The sequence below is a fragment of the Propithecus coquereli genome, unplaced genomic scaffold, assembly GCF_000956105.1.
Source record: "Propithecus coquereli isolate 6110/MARCELLA unplaced genomic scaffold, Pcoq_1.0 Scaffold295, whole genome shotgun sequence".
NCBI classification, from domain to species: Eukaryota; Metazoa; Chordata; class Mammalia; order Primates; family Indriidae; genus Propithecus; species Propithecus coquereli.
The window spans coordinates 3,521,331-3,535,658 of NW_012148563.1; the positions used below are offsets into that span (position 1 = coordinate 3,521,331).

General features: G+C 49.6%; 1 protein-coding gene across 1 annotated transcript in view; it reads left to right on the forward strand.

The window, feature by feature from the left end:
- Positions 1-3,099: 3,099 nt before the first annotated feature.
- UBE2F (ubiquitin-conjugating enzyme E2F (putative)) overlaps positions 3,100-14,328 on the forward strand; it is a 51,643-nt gene continuing 40,414 nt past the window's right edge. Inside the window, exons 1-2 of the mRNA XM_012648864.1 lie at positions 3,100-3,279; positions 7,998-8,131. Of these exons, the coding sequence (XP_012504318.1) occupies positions 8,014-8,131 (118 nt within the window). The 5' untranslated portion in view covers positions 3,100-3,279; positions 7,998-8,013. The remainder of the gene's footprint in view (positions 3,280-7,997; positions 8,132-14,328) is intronic.

Below are 14,328 nucleotides of genomic sequence, written 5' to 3' on the forward strand. Positions count from 1 at the left end.
TGGGCCCTACTTTCTGCAAGCACGAGACCTGGCTGGAGAGCAGGTGCTGGAATAATCTAGAACAACACAGAACAGGTGGAGCGGGTGCCTGCTGAAGGCTGAGTTGCAACTGTCTTCCCATATCTACTCCACATCTAGTGTCTCCTGGGCTGTTTCCCAGTCCATGCAACAAGGGGTTATGTTTGGAGCACCACTGAGGTCTTGCTGGGGGGAAGGACAGTGTGTCTGGAAGAAGGGGGGCCTCTATAATAAGATTTAAAACACCACTCGGGCCGGGCACTGCACCCGGTGGGCCTGGTTCTGATGCTGGCTTGCCCAGACTGCAGATTCTTCCACCTCTGGGGGCCAATCCTCCCCTGAAACCCAGAGCCAGGAATGCCTACCGTGGTGGGGAATGAATGTTGGGGAGCCCCCCACGCAGTGAGGGCAGGTGGGAAGAGCGGAATGGATGGTTAAGGAAGGTGTGCCCCTCCAGGGCGTGACTGGGTGTTACGGACACAATAATCCATATGTTGAAGCCCTAACCCCCAGAGCGGCTGTATTTGGAGATGGGGCCTCTAAGTCATTAAGGTTAAATGAGGCTGTATAAAGGTGGGGCTCTGATCGGATAGGATGCGTGTCCTTATAAGAAGAGACACCAGAGTGCGCTCTGTCCCCCAGAGCACAAAGAGGCCCTGTGAGCACACAACCAGATGGTGGCTGCCTGCCAGGTAAGAGGAGGCTTCAGAATGAAACCTACCTTGCTGGCCCTTGATCCTGAACTTCCAGCCTCCAGATTGTGAGAAAGTAAGTGTCTGCTGTTTAAGCCACCTAGTCTCTATTTTATGGCAGCTTAAGATGCTGGGAGAGGTGACCTTTCCTGCCTAGGAGAACTTTCCCTAACCCAGCAGGTACCCTGGCCCTTGCATCTGCTGTTCTTAATCAGCTGGCGGGCTGCTCCAGGCCAGAGCTGGGACAGGCCTTGCAGCTGTGTTCAGAGGCAGGCCTAGCTGAAAACAGGCAACATCACCCCTTCCACAGCCCAGCTGGAAGTCTCTGGGGTTGAACTTCAAGGGGGAGGGATGGAGGGAATGGGGAGGACACAATTGGTAGGTTGTTGCCACCTGCCTTTCCTCTGGCAACAACACTCCTACGTGAGGCTCACAGCTGAATCTCTATCCCTTACCCCCACACATGCGGTGGGTGTGTGACCCAAGCCCAGTCAGTCCCTTCCAGAAAAAGTGAAATGCGAGTGAAGGGCAGCTGGCCCCCTCTATTCCCTGGATTGCAAAGATGAGTCTGAGGCCGGGCCCTAGCTCCATAGAGGCATCTGGGAGGACAAAGCCAGCCCAGAGGCCAGGACTCGGGTGAGGCCTGCAGAAAATAAACTCCCAGCACTCCCAAGGTCCTGAGAGCTGACCTCCTTAGGTTCTGTGAACACATCCGTCTTCCGAGTCTTTTGTGCTTAAGGTAGTGCAGGTTTGCTTTCTGAAGGAGCCCTGTATGAAGACAAAGTCTTCCTCTGGGGACCAGTTTAGCCTCTTCCCTTGCTGCTGGCATCACTGGCTGCCTCAAGGCCACGGTGTGCTGGTCGAGGACAAATCCCAGGGTTAGACTGCCTGGGTTCAAATGCCAGCTCTGTTGTGTGGGGCAGACTGTGCCTCAGTTTCCTCATCTATAAAATGGGGATAATAAAATACCTGTTTCATGGGGTTATTGTGAGGATTAAATGGTCAATAACCTAGTGAGCCCTAAATAAGTCTAAGGTGAAGGCACAAGGCAGTCTCACAAAATGGAGACAGAAATGACTTCATTTATCTGCGATGGTGAACTCTGGGCCCATGTGGGCCAATGTGTGGTACAGCCCATTCTGCAGACAGTGACCCTCAGTGAGACAAATGCTCAAGCCACTTCAGTTGTACCTTCAACCACTGCCTTGCTTCACGCCCTTATCTTGTCTTGCCAGGACTCAGGCAACAAGCTCAAGTAATATTTATCCAGGAGATGTATTTCGATCACCTTTATGTCCCAGATGGGAAGGGGGTGGTAGGAGGATGAAGAAGGTGAGGAGGGCTGAGGAACTGAGCTTAGCCAGGGAAACAGGCAACGACAATAAATTCTGAGCACCAGGACGGGGGCAGTGCAGGGCTCCAATGAGGACAGAGGGCACCTGTACCGCCCACTCCACCCCACCCCCAGACTTTAAGGCCTCTGAGAAAGTGGTGTCTAAGACGTGTTCCCAAACAGAAGGAATAACATGAGTTGTGTTCTTAACCGGTTTTCCTGACTCACCTCTCTTCTCCGCCTGGCTCCCCTGCCACCAGCTCTTTATTAGACAGAAAACCTAATATTGTCACTCCGCTGTTTAAAAGCTGTCAATGGGGTTTTGGAAATGAAAGTCTGACTCCTTGGCTCTTTCTTGCCCGTCTCCGCGGTGAACCCCGTCCGCCTGCTGGCCCACCCCTCCCGGAGGCTCGCCTGACCCCCACAGGGCCCACCGCCAATCGCTCAACGACAGTGGGCGCGACAGGAATTTGTGCTCCGAAAGCTGGGAATAGAACACTCTAGACGGATTTTCAAAGGAAGCGTGTTAAACATATGCAAGAGGTAAAGGAAGGCATGAAAGTGATGAGAACAGCAGAGGGGCCGCCCGTCTCCCGGGCCCGCGCGAAGCTCACCGGGGGCTGCGGGTCGCCCGCCTGCCGGCCCGGGCCCCTCATGCCTGCGCGCTGCAGGCCCCGTGCTGGACGCATAGCGGGAGCCCCCCACCGTGGAGGCCGTCGGTTGCGGCCTGGCGGCTCCTCCAGGACGGGCGACGCCGGGCCCCTCTGGCCCCCACGCTGCTCAGACCACTAAGGGCACCGAGGTAGGAACGCGAGGAAGAGGCCCCGGCGCTCGGCCACTCCCGCTCCCGAGCAAACTCGGAGGCCCCGCCCCAGGCCACCACTCTCCAATCAGCGGGGGCCGCGAAATGCGTGCCCGCCTCCCAATGCCCCCTCCACCAATGAGCGAGGTCCTAGCCGTCCTCCACCCTGCCCAGCCCAGCCCCGAGCCGGCGCACGCCGCTGTTCGCGTGTCAGGCTCCAAATAAAGTTCTTCGTGGCTTTGAATTTTTTTTTTAAAGCGCCCGCTGCAGTCTCGGCCGCAGCGGGCGAGAGCAGCCGAGTCCCCGCCCTGCCACTTCCGGTCCCGCCGCCGGGAGCCGGTGCGGCTGTGAGGGGCCGCGTCTCGCCGCCGCCGCCGCCCGGCCGGGCATGGTGTTGGGCGCCGGGCCCGCCTCGCCTGTCTCCGGGTGCCCAGGTGAGGAGCGAATGCGCGGCTTTGCGGTGGGCGAGGGGCCGCCGCGGGCTCCCGTCGCGTCGGTGCACGGGCGGGCCTGCGGGCCGGGCCGAGGACGCGAGCGGTACCGGGGCCGCCTCAGGCCCGCCAGGCTCCTCACACCGGGCACCGGGCAGGCGCGGCACCGGGACGCGGGGCCCAGCAGCGTGAATGGCAAGGGGCTGGGGGCCAGGGCGGCGGGGGCGGCAGGGCGCTGGCCTCGCCGGACAGTGAGTGATGGTGGCGACGCGGGACAGCCCGCACCGAGCACCTGGCCTGTGCCAGGCCCTGTGCCGAGCGTGGCACAGACCTGACCGCGTTCACACCTCACGTCGCAGGAGCTGCCGCCTGCATTGTACCGAGGAAGTAGGGCGTCGAGCTCCTGGCCAAGGTCACCGGCCCCAACGTGGCCGGAGGAAGCCGGACTCGGACTCCTGATTGCTTTAGGAGTAGCGCTAGGCCGTAAGGAGCGGGGAAGGGGAGGAGGAGTGACCACTCCCACCTCGTCCACATACCTGCAGCGGAAAGAGTGTGTATGGACGCTTACCTGCAATTGGGGGTGGCCGGGCTGGTTTGGAAAATTTTACCGCGGCAAAGGAGACAAGAAGGGCAGAGCATCTTGGACAGATTAGTGCAGCACAGTCTTGATCGTAGACCTGGTTCTGCAGGTGTGTAATATTCCCCTCCCTGGGCTCAGTTTCCTCATCTATCACAGGAGGGGATTGGGCCCGCCCCGGCCCTCTGTGTGTTTCCTCCCTCCGGGAAGTGGGCTCAGGATGGATAGGAGTAGCCAGAGAAGGCTTCTTGGAGGTTTGGAATCTAGGTAGGAATCTCTTCTAAGGAAGAAATAGAGCTAAGTGGTGTAGGGAAGGAGGGCATTCCAGACGTGGGTATCAGATTGAACAGAAGCTTCTGGAAATGAGCAGGGTGTTGTTGAAGAACAATGGGGGGACTGGCCTGACTGGTGCAGAGGATTCCTGGCTGGGGAGCCGGAGGAAGGCAGGGGAAGGATAGAGGTGGGAGAAATATTCAGAGGCAGAAATCACCACCAGGCTTAGTGATGGGGGGCTCAAGGACCCCCACCTGGACACACCTGCCATTCAGGTAGTAGGCAGTGCTGGAGGAGGCAGGTTTACTGCTGAAAATAAAAGGGGCTGGGTTCCAAAGGTGGTCAGCCAATCAGGGGGACTCCTGTGCCAGCTGGGAGGTTCCTGGGCACTGGCATTCTGTAGAAGAATGGGGTGTGGACTTTTATGTGTCCTGATCTGGGCCTCTTTGGCTGGGGAAGTTGAGTGTCCCCTAGTGACCTCAGTTCCATCTTTTGTGTTTGAACTGGAGCTTCTTCATGCAGGAGGAGTTGTAAATAAGTTCCCCTCACCTTGAGCTGACTGGGCCCTGATGTCCCTGCACAGGTGACGTGGCCTGGTTTTGCCACTCTACACAGGAGTGATGACGAGTACGTATCACTTGATGCTGACACTAGTAATTGGCACACAAGAATCTCTTCTTTGGACAGTCTGAAAGCAGGTCCCACCCAGAGGAGGAACTTAACTGAGCCAATTACAGCTTGTGGAATTTAGAGACTGAGCATGCTATTCAGATGAGCTGATGTGTTACCAAAATGCTGCCTTAGTCAGAATGTAATTTGAAGTAAAGAGGAAGTTTAGTTTTAAACCAGATCTTCAAGAGATGAGGCATATTGAAGAAGGAAAAGAGAATTCCGAAGCAACTGCATGCATTCAGCTAACTTCTTGACAGTTTGAATAATGACTTTAGTTTGAATCCTTTTGTATAGATTTAATTTTACAGCTATGGAAACATTCTCAAATTAGACCTTTGGTTTATCCCTAAAGTGGTATGTGATTATGATACAGACAACAGATAAATAGATGGTCGCTATATACTTAGATTTCCTAGAATATTAGGAAAGTACATTTCGTATTATCTTCTATGGAAAACAAAACACCAGTGTTATATCATCTTATGTCTTGCACAGTCAGTGCCCAATATGTTTTATTAAGGGCCACAAACGTGTTGAAGATAGCAAGCCAGGAAATTGACTCTTCCAGTGGAATTGGGTGTGGGGCATCCTTTGCCCACAGAGAAGACTCGGCATAGGGTGGTGGAGGTACAAAAGCATTAAGCACAGCCCGCAGGCTGCAGGGGCACAGGAGAGTGTCTCGGTGGTGAACCTTTATGTGAGTGATCGCTCTTGCCAGGCTCCTCTGAGTCGTTCCTTCAGGGCAGGTCCTCAGGGAGCTGGGTGTGGACCCGGTGCTTGATTTTCTATGGGACTCGCCATTTTGACTTTCCTAAGGACTTTCCTAGGGTACTGAACTCTTTAACACACATTGTGCTTTTATCTTATTTTTAACTTTTTGCTCTATTTGCATTGCCAAGGTTAGCCAGAGGATAAAACCTGGTGGTACTTGTACATAGCGTCCGGTGCTTCCAGCAGACCCCCAAATAAATGGATGCATATCTTGGCCCATCGCCTAGTGATCTTGACTGATGTGCTCAAGTCTGGGCTCATGGCAGTGGACTTGGCCGGGGAGGCAAACACTGCTCTGTGGTCCACATCCGCCTGAAGGAATCCTCACAGGATCGTTCCAGGTGGGGGCCGAGGCAGGAGAGCTTGGCTCCAGGTGGTGCTGCTGTCTCTGGTAGTTTGTGCACTGAAGTCCCCACAGGTGTTTTGCCTGTTTCTTGTGAAGTGACTTCATGAACTGAACTGATAGTTGCCTTGCCCTGGGTGAAGCCGTGACAATGTGTGTGTTCACTCTTCTGGTCTGTGCGCCTGTGTTAGGTCCATCTGAGGAGAAGGCATGGCAGGGTGGGAATGAAGAAACTAGTATTGGTTTGTTTTCACATTTTTGTCAACTTTATTGAGGTATAATTGAGGCACACTAAACTGCACATATTTAAAATATGTAATTGATCAGTCTTGACATACATACATATCCCTGAAATCATGACCACAGTCAAGATAAAAACATTCCGTCATCCGCAAGAGGAAAACTAGTCTTCCTGTGGTGACTGCTTCCAGCAGCCGAGTGGCTTTGGACAACTCATCTTTTGGGCCCCTGTTGTCCCAGGGTCCACTCGGTAAAGTGGAGTGGGAGTAGGGGCAGAAATCCTTCCCAGGTTTGCAGTTCTAAGCTTGTGCCTGCTCACGTGCAGAACTGTCTTTTGAAACCTTCGGACCAGTGCTTCTTAAGGGGCTTAGGGATTGTGTGTGTATGTCCATGTCCTCAGCATGGAAAAGACCATATACATTTTAGAAGATCATACTCAGTGTGTTGTTGTCATGACACAAAAATAGAAAATAAAATCTGATAGCCTATAGGGGATACGCAGAGGATGGTGTGAGGAACTGTGTAAGAGACCTGGGTTAACGTGGTTTAAAATACCAACGAGGAGAGTAGTATTCTGATATTTGGGCTTTAAGGATCTTAGCCTCAAACTAAAATTTCTGTGCTTAGGTCAAGCTTTTCATATGGAATTTTAAAATCATTTTCTGTTGAAAATGATCAGGGCGATATTGAAAAGCAACAAAAGGATATGAAAGCAACAAAGGAAATTCTGGAAATATTGAAGTGGTGACCAATTTTTTCCTCAATCAAAAGAAGTTCCAGAGTCCCTCTCTGGAACCATGTGTAAAGTAAACAATAGTTAGGAGGAATGTCAGTTTATGTTAGAAATGGAAGGCAGATTCTAGAGGATAGTTACACTTATTAAAATTGGTAGCATCCTGTGGACTTTGGTGATAATAATGTATTAACGTAGGTTCATCAGGTGAAACAAAGACACCCTCTGGTGGGGGATGTTGATAATGGGGGAGGCTGTGCCTGTGTAGGGGTGGGGGCATATGAGAAATCTCTGTCCCTTCCGCTTAATTTTGCTGTGAACTTAAAACTGCTCTAAAAGAATAATAAAGTCTTAAAAAAAATGGTGGCATTTCTTCAGCCCTTCTCCTACGCAGTCAGGGGCATCTCCTGTGTTCAGTCTTTGTCGTCCTTCCCAGTGAGCTTTCAGTGACGTAGCCTGAAACACAGGTGGGTGGCAAGCAGCTGATGAAGAAACTCTAGTTTGGGGCATGAATTATAACTTAGTCTTGATGCTGATATTGCCAATAAATAAATAAATAAATAAAACACAACATGAATGCAACACAACATGAATCATGAGAACATGCCTTTTGAGGCTCTGTCCATACCTTCGTTAAAGGAGGAAGGGAAGCAAAGCATTGTGGTGCCCCCTCCACCAGAGCCTGACGGGCATGTGGTCCTCTGCATCAGGGAAGGCAGACTTACCAGTGGGCGGTGGGGGGCATGGGGACCCATTGGTGGGGGCTCGCTGGTGGAAAAGCTGTGGAGCCCCCAGACCATGTGTTCCTGGGAGCTTTGTCACAAGCACATCCCAGGGCCTGGCACACAGTGTGTACCCAGCGACTGTTAAATGCAACTCTCCTTTTGTAAAAATTTTAATTCACACTTTAAAAAGTTAGACTTACAGAGGATGGCATAGAGCTTACCCAAATTCATTATGAAGGAATCCAGTCTTATTAATATGTGCAGAATTTTTTCATAACTAAATTACAGAAAAAAAATTAAAACTAAAAAAAACCTGTAGATTTTTTTCAATGTCTAGTCATTGTCTAGAGACACAGTCCTTACCCTGCCTTCCTTGCTGTCTTTCAGGGTAAAGGTGGCAGTAATGCTAACGCTAGCAAGCAAACTGAAGCGCGATGACGGTCTCAAAGGGTCCCGGACGTCAGCCACAGCGTCCGACTCCACTCGGAGAGTTTCTGTGAGAGACAAGTTGCTTGTTAAAGGTAATGGTCATCCATGTGAGCTGTTTTGATATCCTAAAACAAAAGGAAGTTTGACTGCAGGCCCTTTTGGGATATAAAGCAGCTTGTTGCTGAATAGCAATATCTGTTTGAAAAGATTAAAAAACATGATTGCTTATCGCTTACCGTGGAAGGACTTGGTACCACGCAGATGATTAATGGCAAAGAGGTGGTATTGGAACCTGTGGTGTGTCTCATGCACTGGGAATATTCCCAGGGTCTGCCAGAATGCTGGCCAAAAAAATACGGTGCTGAGAGCCGCAGGCCTAAGACTGGGTTCAGAGCTGCCATCATCTTCCTCTCTCCCTGACTCTCAGCACCAGTTTCTGTCTGTAAAAGGGAGGGAGTTGAGTTCCATAATCTCTTAGGATCTTTTCCTATTTTATTCAGGTCAAAGCTTATGGCGATTCGTGTGCAAAATTAGTTCTCTTCGTAGAGTTAGTAATATAAGTAGCGTCCCAGAGCTAGCTGTATTCACTGTATCCGTGTTGGTGACAGAAGACTTTATCTTTGGAGAAGGATTGATAAAATTCGTGAGAGTATGTGTGTGTGCAGATATGCATTCATTTGTGTGTTTGAGTGTAAATTTTGCAAGTGTTTATTGAGGAAACTTTAATAATTTTTAGAGACACAGGCAGTTTCCTAGGGTCATGAGGCCTCCAAAAGATGAAAAAACAGCTGCTTCCTTTAAGGAGCTTGTAATTTGCAGTACTTTTTACTTTACTTTATAATAAGTGTTTACATTTGTTGTGTGTACAGCAGCTAGAAAGCAAAGAAGGGTTGAGCAGTGTGTGAGAACTGCCTGCTTTCGTGTCGTATTAGGTGGACAACATGGGGATGGCCGGCATTTCTATGTCCTAAAGGAATCTAATGTCAGGAGCACGTAAATGCACTGGGCCTTCCCAGACGCAGGTCACTGATAAACTGGGGACAGATGGGAACAGGAAGCCACTGGGTTTCTAGAGACTTAACAGAGTACTCTCTTCTTGTTCTCCCTCTGCCCCTGAATTTTGACTTAGCTTTGGGTTATCCAGCCTAATGGGTGATTGGTTAAAAGAAGAGGAGACAATCATTTTTTACATCTTGGTCTCACCTATGAAGTCTGGGAGAACACTAGATTTAATTCAGAGTCTGCTACAGTGCTGGAGGGTTTACCCTGGCAGGGTCAGGGGTGGAGCAAGGGCCCGAGCACCTCACCTGGGTGGGCCTGATAGGACTTGAGTCTCTTTCTCAGATTCCAGCTTTAAGGTTCCACCTGCAGCAGAAGCCAGGAGCTAAGCAAGCCAGGGAAAGGGGTTTGGGGTACTTGTTGCTGTACTTGGAGTGGAGAGTGTTTTAGTGCCTGGGGAGTTGCAGTGAGAAAGGCCCAGATGTCAGCTGAGGAGGAGCAGGTAGAAGCTGACAGCTAGACTGTCCCATCTTCTTTACCCAGTCATCATCGTGGTTAACACTGAGCACTTGTACCACAGACTGGGTAATTTATAAACAATAGAAATGTATTTCTCATGGTTCTGGAGGCTGGGAAGCCCAAGATCAGGGTGCCAGCAGGACTGGTGTCTGGTGAGGGCTGCTGTGCACTTCCAGGATGGCGCCATGTTGCTGTATCCTCTGGAGGGGACAAACACTGTGTCCTCACAGGGCAGAAGAGAGGGAAGGGCCAAAAGGGCCTAAGCTAGTTCCCTCCAGCCCTATTATAAGGCACAAATCCATTTATGAGGGCGGAGCCCTCATGACTTAGTCACTTCCCCAAAGGCCCTGCCTCTTAATACCAGCACAATGGGGATTAAGCTTCAGCGTGAATCTTGGACCCATTCAAACCGTAGTAGGCACTTTATGGGGTAATTCTTGTTTGACTTTTGCAAAGCCTCACCAGGTGAATGCTTCACTTTACCCAAGAAGAACTGAGACTCAGAGAGGTTAGCAGCTTGCCCAGGTTGCAGCTGTGTTGCTGCAAGAGGCCTGACCCACAGCCTGGGGTGGGACAGGCTCTGGGGGAGCCGACTCAGCAAGCAGAAACTGAAGGAGCTGGACCGAAGTGCAAGTCCACAAAAGAGCAAGCTCAAGGAGGCTCTGAGTCTCTTCTACACCTCCTGCCCCGCTGAGGGTTCACCTGGGGGCTCTCAAATGGCTCCAGGGCCTGGCAGAGCCCAGGGAAGCCCACTGAGGCACACCAAGCTAGATCCCTTCTGACTCCAAGGTCAGGATACGTCTTTGCTGGGTTGACAGGGCCCAACTAAGGTTCTTTGACCTTATGAAACCCATCAAGAGAGGAGCAGAACAACTCCTGAGGTCACTGTTTCTGTCCTGCCGGGGTACTGGTGATTGTCAAGTTTCGGGGGCCCAAAGCACTTGCAACAAATGGCAGTAGAGCTCAGTGTAAACCCCTCTCGAGGCTTGCTCCCTCCATCTGCCTCAGGTTGGCAGGGCTGAGTGGTGAGTAGTTTGGGCTTGGGGTGGAGGTTGGGTAAAGAGAAGGGTGGGCTGGACCTGAGAGAGGAGGCTGTCAATACAGAATGTGCAGAGACTGCTCTGATGGTTGATGGTTGCTTAGTCTGCACCAAAGTGCTTCTTTGCTTAGCTTGCCCTTTGGGTCACTTCTTGACCCTTGTAGAGTCTGGCTGTGGTGTCCTTCTGTGCCCTGGGCCATGACGGTGGAAGCGGTGGGGGGAGGCGGAGGCCTCTGCGCATGGGCAAGGGCTGCCCCTCAGGCACTCTGGGGCTCGTCAGCAGCCTTTCTTCTCACGGCGCTGGCAACTGAGGCATTCCAGAGGTGCTGTGGATTGAATTTGTGCCAGCTCCCCACATTCACATGCTGTGCTCTTCACCAAGGCTGCTGGCGTCTCAGAGGATACTCATGGCAGGGCACTGCAGCCCTGCAGGCAAGGTACTTATGTGCCCCCCTTTTCCCAAGCACCCCATGTGTGCCCTGCCCAGTGCAAGGTGCTGAGCTGGGAGGGCTGGGGCAGGCGGTGAAGATCCAGCCCTGTGTTATGAGAGGCCCAGGGTAGGTGGAGGTAAGTCTGTGTTGTGTGGGGGCCATTGTGGCGATCAGGTGGATTTTGCAATCTGATATTTCAGTGCAGTCATACTCCAAGTGGGTCCTGTGGTTTGATCTTTAGTTAGAAAGGAAAAGAGTCTTAATTTCTCAGAAGGAAGTTGTGCAGCCACGAATTGCGCAAGGTGCCACGTTTCTCCCAGAAGTGCTGGGCCACTGAGTGGTAGAAGTATTAGCATCTTGGAAAAGGTGAGACATTAGCAGTTTAAAAATAGCTGTAATTTCTTGCTCCCTTACAGGGGGGTAGTGTCCTTCAGGTGGTGAGGGTATGCAGGGAAGGGCTGCAGCCAAGAAGCCTCCAAGCTTGCAAAGCAGTTGGCTTGTTTTTTTGGTCATAGTCTTCTTGTTTGTTTCCTCTAAGGTGATACCTATTGATGTTAATGAATTATTATTTGCCATCATTTGAAGTGCAGAAAAACTACTTGTCATTTGTGACAACTCCCTAAGAGGAGCACTGCATGAGAATGCCTGGCTTGTTTTATATTCTGCACTGGGCCGAACCAAATGCGGAGCCTCTTTATTGAAACCCTGTGCCTTAGGATTGTATTCCTCATCTGCAGGGGCCCTGACTGTGGTGAGTGTCATCAGTAGGCTGGTCCCCAGCTTTCCTTAGCTTTGTTCTCCTTCCCTGAATGAGCTACACTGAAGACAGAAATGCAAGCATAACACTCACCTTGGAATTTAAATTCTTTTTTTTAAGACAGGCTCTCCCTCTGTCACCCAGGCTGGAGTGCAGTGGCCTCCTCACAGCTCATTGCATCCTCAAACTCCTCGGCTCAAGTGATCCTCCTGCCTCAGCCTCCCGAGTAGCTGTATAAGCATGCACCACCACACCCAGCCTAAGTGAATATTTTTTAATGTACACACCACCTCACAAGGCTGCCAAGAAGATAGACTCCCAGGCTTGTGTTTAGTCACAGAACTTGTTCTGTTTCCAGTCACAGCAAGAGGATGATGAATTCTTCCTCTTCCCACACCCAGCTCTGCTGAAGAGATTTGCCCTTTGTCTCAGTGTGAGAACACTCGCCCTGCTAGAACGTAGCCTGTGTCGCCCTGGACCCACAAGGAAGCAGCTGTGGGCCCCCTTCCTTTCCCTGGCTCCTCCTCTGTCCCACTCCACTTTCTGGGTGCCCATCTCACATACTCCGGCCCCAGAGCTGGTGAATTGAATGGGCTACCTGTGTCTACCCAGCTGCCCAGTTGCTTCATATAAAGAACTGATATCAGAGGCCTGTGGGGCTCCTGAACGCTGAGCCTTGGAACAGAGCCCTCAGCCAGCCTCCCCACTCCTCCAGCTTTGTGAGCGTCTGGCCTCCATCACCCCTTCCTCTTATTTTAAGGCTAAATAATGTTCCCTTATATATACTGTATGTACTATAATTTCTTTATTCTCAACTGTTGATGAACACTTAGCTCGTTTCCATATGTTGCCTATTGTTAATAATGTTGCAATGAATATGGGAGTTGAGATATCTGTTCCACATACTGATTTCATTTCCTTTGGGTATCTGCCCAGAAGTGTGATTGTTGAGTCATAAGGTAGTTTTTAATTTTACTTTTTTGAGGAACCTTAATACTGTTTTCCACAATAGCTGTAGCAGTTTACATTCCCACCGTCAGTGTATAAGAGTTCCCCTTTCTTCACATCCTCACCAACTCTTGTTAGCTCTCCTCTTTTCCACAGTGGCCATCCTAACAGGTGCGAGGTAATACGTTGTTGTGATTTCGATTTGTATTTCCCTGATGGTTAGTGTTGTTGAGCACCTTTTCATATAGCTGTTGGCCATTTTTATTTCTTTTTTGGAGAAATGTCTAGTCAGGTCCTCTGCCCATTTTTGATTGGATTATTTATGATTTTTTTGCTGTTGAGTGTGTGAGTTCCTTATATATTTTAGATAGTAATCCCTTATCAGATATATGATTTGCAAATATTTTTTCCCAATCCATAGACTACGTATTCATTTTGCCAACTGATTCTTTTGCTGTGTAGAAGCTTTTTAGTTTGATATAATCCCACTTGTTTATTTTTTGTGTGGTGTAAGATAAGAAGCCAATTTCATTCCTTTGCACGTGGATTTCCCATTTTCCCAGCGCCATTTATTGAAGAAGCCATTCTTTCCCCATGGTGTTTTCTTGGTGCCCTTCTCATAAATTAGTTGACTGTGCTTGGATTTATTTCTGGGCTCTCTGTTCTGTTGGGCTATGTGTCTGTTTTCATGGCAATACCATGCTGTTTGATTACTGTAGCAATGTAATATATTTTGAAATCAAAAAGTGTGGTGCCTCCCCTACTTTGTTCTTCTTTCTCAAGTTGCTTTGGCTATATGGGGTCTTTTGTGGTTCCAGACAGATTTTAGAATTTTTTTTTCTATTTCTATGAAAAATGCTATTGAAATTTTGGTAGGGATTACATTGACTATGCGGATTGCATTGGGTAGTATGGACATTATAACAATATTGTAATAATTCGTCCAGTCCATGTAGATGGGATATCTTTCCATTTGTGTCATCTTCCATTTCTTTCATCAGTTTTTTATAGTTTCCAGTGTACAGATCATTTATCTCCTTGGATAAGTTTATCCCTAAGTATTTTATTCTTTTTGATGCTATTGTAAATGGGATTGTTTTCTTGATTTCTTTTTTGGATAGTTTGTTGTTAGTGCATAGAAACACATACGATTTTTGTTTGTTGATTTTGTATCCTGCAACTTCACTGAATTCATTTATTCTAATAGTTTTTTTGTGGAGTCTTTAGGGCTTTTTACATATAGGATCATGTCACCTGAAAACTAGGGTAATTTAACTTCTTCCTTTCTGATTCGGATGCCTTTTATTTCTTTTTCTTATTTGATTACTCTGGCTAAGACTCTTAGTACTATGTTGAATAAAAGTGGTAGGAGTGTGCATTTTGCCATGTACCAGATCTTAGAGGAAAAGACCTCAGCTCTATAATCTGTAATAGCAGGCTTGTGGTGGGTTTGCAGCTTTGTCCTGCAGAAGGGTCCTGGGCCTGGCAGCAGTGGCCAAATGAGTGACTGAGAGAAGAGGAACTGGATGGTCTAAGGCCCCAGGGCGGGGAGGACTGGGGCCAAGAAATGTAGCTACAAGGAGGCAACTTGAAGGT